Source organism: Diabrotica virgifera, chromosome 8, assembly GCF_917563875.1.
Source record: "Diabrotica virgifera virgifera chromosome 8, PGI_DIABVI_V3a".
Taxonomy (NCBI): domain Eukaryota; kingdom Metazoa; phylum Arthropoda; class Insecta; order Coleoptera; family Chrysomelidae; genus Diabrotica; species Diabrotica virgifera.
The window spans coordinates 68,854,974-68,867,075 of record NC_065450.1 but is presented as its reverse complement, the minus strand read 5'-3'; the positions used below and the strand labels follow the sequence as shown (position 1 = coordinate 68,867,075).

General features: G+C 33.6%; 1 protein-coding gene across 4 annotated transcripts in view; it reads left to right on the top strand.

The window, feature by feature from the left end:
• The window catches only part of LOC114336287 (tight junction protein ZO-2), a 390,572-nt gene that overhangs the window by 41,344 nt on the left and 337,126 nt on the right, over positions 1 to 12,102 (top strand). Inside the window, exon 1 of one of the 4 annotated variants that reach the window (XM_050657747.1) lies at positions 8,096 to 8,602. The exons of the other annotated variants lie outside the window; for them this stretch is intronic. Coding sequence (XP_050513704.1) covers positions 8,561 to 8,602 — 42 coding nt within the window. The 5' untranslated portion in view covers positions 8,096 to 8,560. Of the gene's footprint in view, positions 1 to 8,095; positions 8,603 to 12,102 lie in introns of those variants that run through there. 4 annotated transcript variants of the gene reach the window in all.

Below are 12,102 nucleotides of genomic sequence, written 5' to 3'. Positions count from 1 at the left end.
AAATCACTTCAATAGGACAACAGATTTAGGAAATTCGAGACATTAAAAATGACTAATTTTTAAGGTGGGGCGTTAATTTCTTGGAGAAGTGTATTTTAGAGATGTACCTGAACGTATACATTCAGATTTTTATAATTACACTAAAGACTATCTTTTATGTTAATTTTAAAAATTAACCTGTTCTTGATTTCACAAAGTTTACCATGACACCTGCTCCTTTTAAAATTTAAATACCTACCGTTAAAGACAAACACTGTCGTCGAATATGGTATATCTACATTATTTACTTTCACCTGTTGATTTCTTAGCAAAAACGCGCAGCTCAAGAAATCAAATCAACAAGTGTATCTCAATTCGGCTTGTTTGTACACAGCCAGAAATTCCGGTAAAATCCAAAACGATATGCCACGAACGTAGCCGATCGAACCGATCACGTTATGTAAAAACTGTGGATTTCGAGTTTTGCTTATATAGGCAACAAGTATAACATTGCTTCGTATAAAGAGTAACATAATCGTAAGGGTAACGAAGTCCATTTTATTATAAAATAGTAATTTAGAAGTAGTTCAATTTCATTTATAAAAAGTCGACTTTACACTACATGATTTATCACGTGATTTATCATATTTATGATTTTGCCCATGACGAGCCGCATGACAATGCTTATGACAAAATCATATGACAACTCACAGTGTAAACATGTAAATTTCACTCCATGATCAAATCATATGACAAATCACATGATAAATCATGTAATGTAAAGTCGACTTAACTTTCAATATTAATTTGTTGAAGTTGTTGGAAAAAAACACAGATTTATAACTCATGAAAAATTGCATGTTGTTCTTACGGGAGTGTAGCAAAATAAAATACACGTTTTTGGATTGTCAATAACTTTATGGGTTTATGAATTTATCAATAACTTGTTGCACAGTTGCAGTTCAGTTTTCAGTTCTATATTTAGATGATTAATATGATTCTCCACATAGAAGAAAAATAGACTACGTACTTCCTCCAATAAGATGCACCGACGATTTACGACACACAGAAATACTGGATACAAAGGGCACAAATTAGAGGGCTCTGTAAGAATCCTCCAACTAAATCCTCTAATCCTAACTAATCCTAACTAATCCTCTCTGTAAGAATCCTCCAACCTCCAACCTAATTTTTGATTGGAATTTTGCTATTTTTGGCAATTTTCACTCGTAATATCGATAGTTTTTATTATAATAATATATGTTATGAGTATTTTAAAGATATGAAAATTGGTGTGGAGAAAGAGGACCAAAATAAAAAGTGATGGTTCAAAAATTATGATCCTATTGTTTATATCTTTGCCGTAAATGCCCGTCAACTTTGACCGGTTGTATCTCAGAAACCACTCATCACAATTAAACGCTTTTTCTTTTAAAAGAAGCGTCCGTCCTGCCGCTTTTTCCAATGCCGTTTTCATGATATAATTTAATTTAATATTTCCCGTGATATTCTATTTGTTTATAAGCCAAAAAATTGTTTATAATTTTAAAATATTCCTGATGCCGCTTAAATAGTCCAATTTCAATTCTGTAAAGTACATTGTATAGATACACTGTCTTTTTATACAAAAATCATAGTTATTCTTATGTATCATAATTATTGTGGTTATTATAGCGACCGTAAATTTTTAATTAACAATTCAATTGTTCCTAAACTGTTCATTCAATTTCGATCGGCTTCTGGAATTATCTAAACGTAAAGAGCTTTTATATTACCAAGTTATTTAATTTTTGGTAAACAATTACTTATCTAAAATTTTAGTAGAAAATTAAAAATTTTGTTGGAAAAACCCTCATTTTCCGGGGAAAAATTTCGTCGAAGTAAATCGGGAAAAACACGTCTCTATGCATAATTTAATTACGGTGAACTTATATTTGGGTGTTTATGGTGTAAAGTTAAAATCTTTGGAGTTATAGAGCAAAAATTGAAAAAGCACGATTTTTGGGCGCCATTTTGTTTATAATAGAAGTAGCACACTATCTGCGGACTTTTCATACCTACATTATTAATATATACAATGATAAGATTCGATTTCAGCAATAAACTTGCTGGTAAATAACTTTTCCCAAAAATGGCCTATTCTCCGATAATCTGCCCAGACTACTATAGTTTATTTTTTAACCAGGAGGAGTAAACTAAAAAGACAGATTCACACCCAAGAAAGTCACTAGAATAATAACCAAATACATCTTCTTTTTTGGTTGATCTAGTCGGCTCAACGCAGTGGCGTGTTGGCCATATAAATGAATCGGTGCAATCACCGAGAGGCCGCGGCCTCTTGAGGCCGGTCAAATATGTTTTCACAAAAATTTTTAGATGTAACAAAAAAAAATATTTTTAAATTTCTAATCGGATGATAATTTTGCTAATAATATCTATTAATATAATATTTAAAAAAAATTTAATTGTGACATATAGTTGTTAATGAATAAGACTCTATAGCCTATAATAGATTGCTACAGATAATATTATTTATTTTCATACATACAAGTATATTTATGGTTTTCAAATTTCCTTCAAACTTTTATATACTCTGCAGAATAAAAAATGCAAAAACGTCTTGCACATTTTTGACCGAATTATTGGAAGTATCGAAAAACGATTTGATCAAGACAAATCAAATCGTTTTATGATGATATAAGCACTCTACATCCTAGAAATTTTGATATAATATAAAAAATGGTATACTTTGGACGGCATTTAAATCATTTACTGAAAAATTAAAAAAATTTTATCCTACCATATCTGCGACTGCAATTAGAGAAGAACTCGTGGATTTTGCTGATAAATGGATTATATTAAAAATAGGATTTTGCAAAATACTGAGATTATAGAAGATCGAGTTAATGATGAATATGTTCAGTCTACAGAAAATTTGAAGGATGATATTATTAATCTAAGTTATAATGAACATGAAGTAACAAATGACAAGGTTGACATCATGAAAACTTCACCTCCGTGTGGTACTAAAAAGTGTAAAGATTATATAGCTTGCTGTTACGCTGTTTTGCCTAAGTACAACAACTTATATCAGTGTGCTTATCCAAATTTAAATACATAGTATAATATAAAGAACTCTTTCAGTGACACAAGTATCTTGCGAAAAAGGCTTCTCAACATTGAAATACATAAAAAATCGGTTAGGAAGTACTTTAACACAAGATCACTTTTATGCTAATGGCTATAGAAAAAGAAGCTTGGTATGAGCTTAAAAATGATGAAATATTCGCTCAAAAATTACTTTTTCTACAACCGTGTTAAAAATGCAGTTTTTAGCACTCCATAGGAGCGTTAAAAATGTTACTTTAAAGCACTAGTGCTTTAAAAGCTTTAAGGCACTGCAGTTAAAAGTGCAAAAATTCGCTTCGCTCATTCTGCAAACTTTCACATGCCTGCTTAAAATTGTACTTTTAACACTTATATCATAAATAGCTATTAATGCGGAGATTATTGATCGAGAGTTAGTAATTATCTTATAAAATAATTGCAAAATAATATTTAGATTATTGCGTTGTATTAACATTTTAAATATTGTTAAATTACAGTATTTGCACTGTACTTGCATTTGTACTCTCTTATACAGTGCGCCCATAAAGTAACGCATAAATTCATTATTTCGTAAACCAGCGACATTAATGAAAAATCCCGAAACGGGTCGATTTTTATTTTTAGAGTCAGACTTTTTGGCATATATATCATACTAGTGACGTCATCCATCTGGGCGCGATGACGTAAACGATGACTTTTTTAAATGAGAATAGGGGTCATGTGATAGCTCATTTGAAAGGGTATTCAATTCTCTATTCAATAATATAAACATTAACCTAATTATTTATACAAGGTGTTCAATAAAACATTTTTTTAATTAAAATAATTGAAACAAAAAGAAGAATGTACGTAATTTATTTAATTCAAAATACGTTTTTACTGCTGTCAGAAAACATGAAAAAATGTTTATTTGAGAAATGCATATTGTTTTTTGCTTAAATTCAATGTTAAAGCTACCACCCACCGGTCGCTTGGCAGTTTGAACATTTCGTTTAAGCAAAAACCAATGTTTATTTTTCAAATAATTTTTTTTCTGTTTACTGACAGTAGTAAAATGTATTTTGGATTAAATAATTACATTATATTCTTGTTTTTGTCTCACTTATTTTAATTATAAACATGTTTTTTGAACACACTGTATAAATAATTATGTTAATGTTTATATTATTGGATAGGGAATTGAATACCCTTTCAAATGAGCTATCACATGACCCCTATTCTCATTTTAAAAAAATCATCGATTACGTCATCACGCCCAGATGGATGACGTCACTAGTATGATATGTATGCCAAAAAACCGTAATTTAAAAATAAAAATCGACCTGTTTCGGGAATTTTCCTTAAAGTAACACGTCTACGAAATAACGAATTTATGCGTTACTTTATGGACGCACTGTATAATTGATTTACTAATGGTAGGGGAGCAAAGTATGCTAAATGTGCAGTCACTCGAGCGCTTTGGAGACCTATTGGGTTATGAATAGTAGGTCCTAAAACCAAAAAAAGTTAAGTAACGTTTTCCATTTTAGTGGAGCTTGCCATTTTTTAATTTAATTTCCCATTTCCAACAATCGTTTTTTCCGATTATAACGCCATCTGTGCATAATTCGAAAGAATGTTTCGAATAAAAGTTACTTATTTTTTCGTAAGGAATCCAAATGTGCATTAAAAAATGAGGCTCCTATTTCAGATTTTAAAGTAACCCCCACCCCACCTCCGTGGGGGTCGTGGTTAGTTCCATTCGATAGATTTTTCAAAAATATTCTGATCTGATGTTCATTTCGCGAAATATCGCGGGATTCGTATTTAAAATATTAAATTTACCCCCCCCCCCACGCCTCTCCGTGGGAAGTCGTATTTGATAACATTCGATAGATTTTTTAAAAATATTGAGAATATATTTTTTAGTTTTTCGATCTGTCATTCATTTCGCGAAATATTCGCTTTTTTCTTGTGAAATTTTGGGACTCACCCATTTCCTTACGCCCGGCTCAAAACGTCAGATTTTTGAAATATATACTCTTTTGCATGTACTTAACTTACCTTATCTTAATCTGACAATTTCGAGTTTTTTTAAGGTTAGATTTTTTTTTTCGGCCCCCTTAACGAACTCCCCTGTATTAAGAGCCAATATATGGTAGAGGTACATCTGCAGGGTACCAGGTTTCTCCCCATATGATAATCTGACGCGCTCGAGTAACTGCAAAAATCCCCGCTTGGGCTCCCCTACCATAAAATTCAACTGAATACATAATTGAAAATTTCTCAAAATTTAATTTTACGTACTTTTTTCTTAATTATATCAAATTCATATTATATTTATTCAGGAAATTATGGTTTCTACCTAACTGAATACAATTTTGTCATACATGTCATTTATTATTTGTAAGATTATTATTCTTAAATGAAAAAATATAGCAAGTTAAAAAAATCTTCGAATTCAAAGTTTTATGTTTGATTTAAAAATAATTTATATATTTTTTTAAATAATGAATAAAACATCCTGATCATAGGAGGTAAAACGAGGATGGGAGGCCGCTTTTCTATAAAATCACCGGGCCGCTTGAAAAGTTCCAGCACGCCACTGGCTCAACGGTAATCCATAAATATTATATTAAATTAATACGTCGCTAAAGAGTTCCAAAAACAACAACTGCTTTTTATATAACAATCTAAAAATTAAAGGAATAACACAGAAACCACAAAAATGGCCGCTATAACTTAATTAACCTATGAAATGTCACTAGTGTCAAAATTTGATAAATGTCATTAGTGTCAAAATTTTATAACAGTGGAGTAAACTTGCCTGCCGTTGGACCAATTACAAACAAGCAATACAGCGCGGTAAATTTGAAACACTCCTCGTGGTTAAAAAACAAACCATAGTAAGATATGGCGCGATCCCCTTAGAAACCCATTAATCATCGAGGGTGCACTGTGACGACAAAGTCTGCATACTCTCAGGTGCTCCACGTTCTGTATTTCCCCACATTCGCAAACTGCGTCGTTATCTGTCTTGATGTCCCATTTAATATAAGGGGCAACACCTGTACCTGTACGTATGCGGTTGAGTGTCCGCCAGGTTCTCCGGTCCAGGTTCACTCCATTAGGTCCTTTTGTATGTAGGGGGTCGTTCGGGTGGTTCGACGCTGACATTTCTCATAAACCTTTTCCTTGATTTAAGTCGGCTGGTTCCTGGCGGTTCGTCAAACCCGTATAATTGGTGCCTTTCATCGAAAGTTTGCCTGAACTTCTCCACATATCGATACATTTTTGGCAAAGTAACGTAAGTGACATTTGTGGCGAAAATCATGTTTTTCCATTAAACTAACACTATTCTTGTTTAGAAGGTACTGCCAAAGTGTAGTAAGCCTAGAATTACTTTAAACATAAAATATGTATAGGCTTACTACACTTTGGCAGTGCCTTCTGAACAATAATAGCGTTAGTTTAATGGAAAAACATATGATTTTCAAAAATGTCACTTACGTTACTTTGATAAAAACGTATCGATATTGTAAGGCGCATTTGCAGTCGTCTGGTGATGCGAATCCAGCTGCCCGGTACAGTAGGGGCAGAGGGGTAGGCTTCATACAACCGGTAATTATTCTACATGTTTCATTTAACGCCGTGGTGACTTGCTGGACGTGTCTAGATCTACCCCAGATGGGACAAGCATATTCCCCTGTTGAGAAACATAAGGCCTCAGCTGTTGACTTTAAGACCTGGGGGTTTGCACCTCACTTGTTCCCTACAAGCTTCCGGAGAAGGTTGTTTCTCGTAGAAACCTTTTGTCTTGTGCTCCGACTGTGGAATTTATACGTTAGTGACGGGTCTAGTATCACTCCAAGATATTTGGGCCTATCAGTATGTTCCAAGCGTTGTCCCTCCCAAGAAACATTCAGTTTTACATGCGCCAGATGGTTGTTGAGATCGAATGCACATACTTGGCTTTTAGTAGGGTTTGGCTTTAATGAGTTTTGTTTGTAGTAAGTTGACATCATGTTTAAAACCTCTTTCATTGTCGACTCTACTTGTGTGAGTGTTTTCCCCCTTTATGGCGATACCAAGGTCGTCAACGTAAACAAAACTCTCAGTCTAGAGGTGCATTGGTTGCTCGTTGGTGTAGATGTTGAATAGGGACGGCGCTAGAACGCTTCCTTGAGGTAAGCCATTTTTTGGGTTCTTTCCATTTAGCACGACGTAAAAGCGTCTATTACATAACAGCGATCTAATGATATTTACCAGGTCATAGTCAAGCACAGTGTTATAGATCTTAGTTAGCAAGGTTCTGTGGTGTATCGTTTATAATACAAGGAAAGGTGGAAGGGAGATGGATTGGTCGAACGAGACTTTCGTGGTTGCGTAATATTAGACAATGGTGTGGTTCCACAGTAGAATAATTACTATTAAGAAAGATTTCAGGACAGGAAATTGTAATGATGTAATGATGATCACTACCAACGTCTTATACTAGCAATGATGATGATTTAAACACTAACAATTAAAATTAAATATAACTAATCCGGGCTTTTGATTTGTGGGTTGTTCCTGATTAAAGAATTGGTATAAAAATTTACTTTGAGAGAAATATTTTTCTGAGGGAAATAGGTATACGGAGATAATAGGTACTTCTGAGAAAAATCTCCATTAAAATTATTTTTCTTCAAAAGAAAACAATAATATCCTTTTCATTGGACAATTGTGGATATTTTAGGAGACATGATTTATATTTTTAGAAATATTTCATTCAATTAAATTGAAATATTTAAAGTATTAGCTATTTAAGCTGTTTAAATTTCCCCGTTATAATATGGGTTGTTCGCACACATCCTCAGTAGTCGTTGGTCAAACAGTTCACTCATCTCCCACTTGTAGAATATTCCTACCAAACGGCCCGGTCATCTCTCTCACTGCTACCAAATTTATATACCGCTTTCTCAGTCAACTTAAAAGTCGCCGATGCACAGAGTTCCACCCTCTAGACAAGAGTCGAGGTCCCTGCAACTGCTTATTCTCAATAGTTCCGTATAGTTGACCAGTCAACTTTCAAACAATATTTGTTACTTTTTATGAACACGGTTATATCTGGTCGATTGGTTCGAACCGATTGCAACTGTTAATTGTAAAAGAACCTGAACAAAGTTTGAGAAGGATCGCGTTTTCTTTAGGTCGGCTTTGGCAACACAAGAAATAGCTTCGTGAGATTGTGACGCTTGCTAAGAAACGAGAATATCAAAGAATAATGTGGAATTTTGACTTGAATGTTACTTAAAAGTGTTAAAAACTTTGCTTTAATTCAAAAATAGGTGCTACTTTAGTGAAATGTGATACGTGTGAAGTTTAAAAGTTAGTTTTATTGTAAGAACCAGGTACAACACAGATTGTTTCTTGGTACCTACCTGCTGGGTACTCGAGAGTGTAAAAACTTGTGGTTTAGTGTACAAAATGTTTGGATGAATCATTTTCTACCATGGATAATCTGGCGAATAATATTGGAATTAATATACCTGAGGTAAGAAATTTGAATTTTTTAATCTTAAAATAATAATAATTCTTTTTGCATTCGATTCGTGAATGCGCCAGGAAACTTTGTGACCCCGAACCATGATATAATATTGAAAAACTGCATACAAAAAATGCATTCTTAAAGTGCATCTCAAACAGACAATAAAAAAAATTCATAACTCGTCAATTATCAGCGAAAATGAGTTCAATTTTAGTTCAATTTTGTTACTCGGGGGTTTTTGGGGTCGCTGAAAACGAATATGACGTCAAAAGTTATCTCCGGAGTACCTGGTGCCCAGGGTACCTTGGTACCTACTGTTTATCTCGTAACTAATGATGTTCGACTAATTTTTTACGGAATTTGCCGAAAACTCCAGAAAACCAGGTAAACAGTAGGTACCCTGGCTACCAGGTACCTACTCCTTAGATTACTTCCGATGTCACATTCGTCGTCAGCGCCCCAAAAACCCCCTGAGTAATGATTTTTGGCTAATTTTTTAATGAGTTTGCCGAAAACTCCATAGGAAGTAGTTATAATACCCTGGGCACCAGGTATTCCGGAAATCGCTTCCGACGTCATATTCGTCGTTAGCGACCCCAAAAACCCCCGAGTAATTATTTTTGACTAATTTTTTAATAAATTTTTTGCCAAAAACTCCATAAGAGAGCTAAACAGTAGGTACCCTGGGCACCAGGTACTCCGAAAATCACTTCCGATGTCATATTCGTCGTTAGCGGCCCCCAAAAACCACCCAATTAATGATTTTTGACTAATTTTTTAATTAATTTTAATGACGAGGTAAACAATAGGTACCCTTGGCACCAGGTACTCCGGAGATCACTTTTGACGTCATATTCGTTTTCAGCGACCCCAAAAACCCCCGAGTAACAAAATTGAACTCATTTCCGCCGATAATTGACGAGTTCTGAATTTTTTTTATTGTCTGAGATACACTTAAGGAATGCATTTTTTGTATGCAGTTTTTAATATTAGGTATATCATGGCTCCGGTTCACAAAGTTTCCTGGCGCATTTACGAATAAAATACAAAAATAATTATTAAGATCCGTTTTGTCCTTTTTTTTTTCGGAGTAAGGCCGATTTTAGTTCTTTATTGCTTCGTCTAGTACCTATCTATGCAGTTTCGATATATGTATGCACATCAATATGCATATTCAATTTTTTTATATACCTATTAATATTTCATTTACAAAAATATAATAGCTATGTTGTTTTAATTTGTTTATTTTTTATTTTTTTAATTGTTTTAAAACAATAAAAACTAATTTCGTTTTCCAATCACAACTAAAATGTTTGTAAGAAGGAATTCAACATACCGTATACCGGAAACGAAGCATTTGCGGACATATGTTTATAAAGCAAACGGTTATTATTTTTCATGCAGAATTACCCCTTAAAGTTTGCCATACTTATTTAAAAACACCCTGTATTGATCAGAAACATGGCTAGTTGTTAAAATAGGTAAATACCTAACTTTTATATTATCCAACATAAGCGAATGAATCAAAAAAGAGAATGTTAAGAAAACCTGAGGCTATAGTTGGGTTTTAATTTCAGTATTTTATAAATGCTACAATATTCCACAGGGTGTTGCGAACTTTGAGAAAAAAAAAGAATGTGTGTGTGCTTTGTACGCACGTAAGAAGATATTCTTCTATTATATAGGTAATTTAAACGAAGTAAATATACTTAACAGGTTATTTGTATTTTATTTTAAAATTAAACTAACTTTCTTATCTACCACTTTCAAAAATTTTTATTAAAACAACTAAAAATAAAAAAAAATATGAATCGCCCAGGATTAGAACCCGCGTCCTTCCAATCTCGGAGCTAACGCCCTACCAACTACTCCAGCGAGGTCCTTGTAATTGACGTGTAAGTTTCGGATATAATTACACAACACGGCGACAAATAGTGTAAAAATGTTATGCCTACATAATATTTTATTATTTTACTACAGAGAAACACAAATCCAAAAACACAAGAATTATAATAAATAATACATTTACTAAAAACACTAATATATTCTTTTAATGACTTATTTGCATGGTTACAGATACATACATACATACCTATCTTGAAAGATTAGCAATGAACTACATGCTGTCTGTGTGCGCAGGCGCGCAGATTTATGTACAATTTTACCCTCAATCGAATCGCCGCTAAAGAAGAATATCTTCAAAAAACACAGTTTAATTCGTACACCCGGTATACAATGATAATTTACCTGTTTAGCAACAATATTGTTACAGCGATATTGTTAAAGAATAAGGTTATAACATTAAAAAAAATTACTTAAGCCGGACAACAGGTTTAGGAGATACGAGACATCAAAAATAACCCATTTTTTGGGGTGCCCGTTTTCTCTGACGCGCAGTGTATTTATTGTGTATATCGTGTATTAATCTTTTGTCTGGTTTTTATTTCCTTTACAGCTTTACAGGTGGATGATTTATACGATTTTTCATACATCTATCAAATAAATCTGATGAATATCAAAGTTCCTTCCTACTAGTCCAAAAATTTTTATTACTAAAACACCTTATGAATATGTACATAATAATTTACTGATACCGGTTTTTAATTTTTAAAATTATCGTGTCTTTGTGTCTTTCGTTTAAAGAATTTATTAACTATTTAATACGACTAATAATTCAAGTAAATAAACAATTACGTGGGAAATGCTTCAATTTATTACGTTTCGTATCAGAAGCAAAGGCTAACCAGTTGATTAGCAATAACAGCAATATCGTAAATAGTAAAAGCTTAAATGGCTTAATGGTAGGGGAGTCTAAGCGGGGATTTTTGCAGTTACTCGAGCGCGTCAGATTATGGTATTGGGAGAAACCTTGTACCCTGTAAAGGGACCGTTCAAGTATTACGTAATGCAGGTTGGGGGGGGGTCAAAAATTGCGTTACGCAATAGTTAAACTCCCATAAGAGTGCGTTACGTAGGGGGGGGGGGGGGTAAAAATCTTCAAAAATCGCGTTACGTAATACTTGAACGCTCCCAAATGTACCCCTACCATATATTGGATCTTAATACAGGGGCGTTCGTTAAAGTGGATCCAAAAAAAATCTATCCCGAGAAAAATTCAAAATCGTCAGATAAGGTAAGTTAAGTACATGCAAAACAGTGTATATTTCAAAAATCTGCCGATTTGAGTGGGGCGTAAGGAAATGGCTAAGTCCCAAAGTTTCACAAGAAAAAAGCGAATATTTCGCGAAATGAATGACAGATCGAAAAACTAAAAAATACGTACTCAATATTTTTCAAAAATCTATCGATTGATACCAAACACGACTTCCCACGGTGAGGGGGGTGGGTAAATTTAATATTTTAAATACGAATCCCGCGATATTTCGAGAAATGAACATCAGATCGAAAAACTGAAAAATATACTTATTCAATATTTTTGAAAAATCTATCGAATGGCACCAAACACGACCCCCCATGGAGGTGGAGTGGGGGATTACTTTAAAATC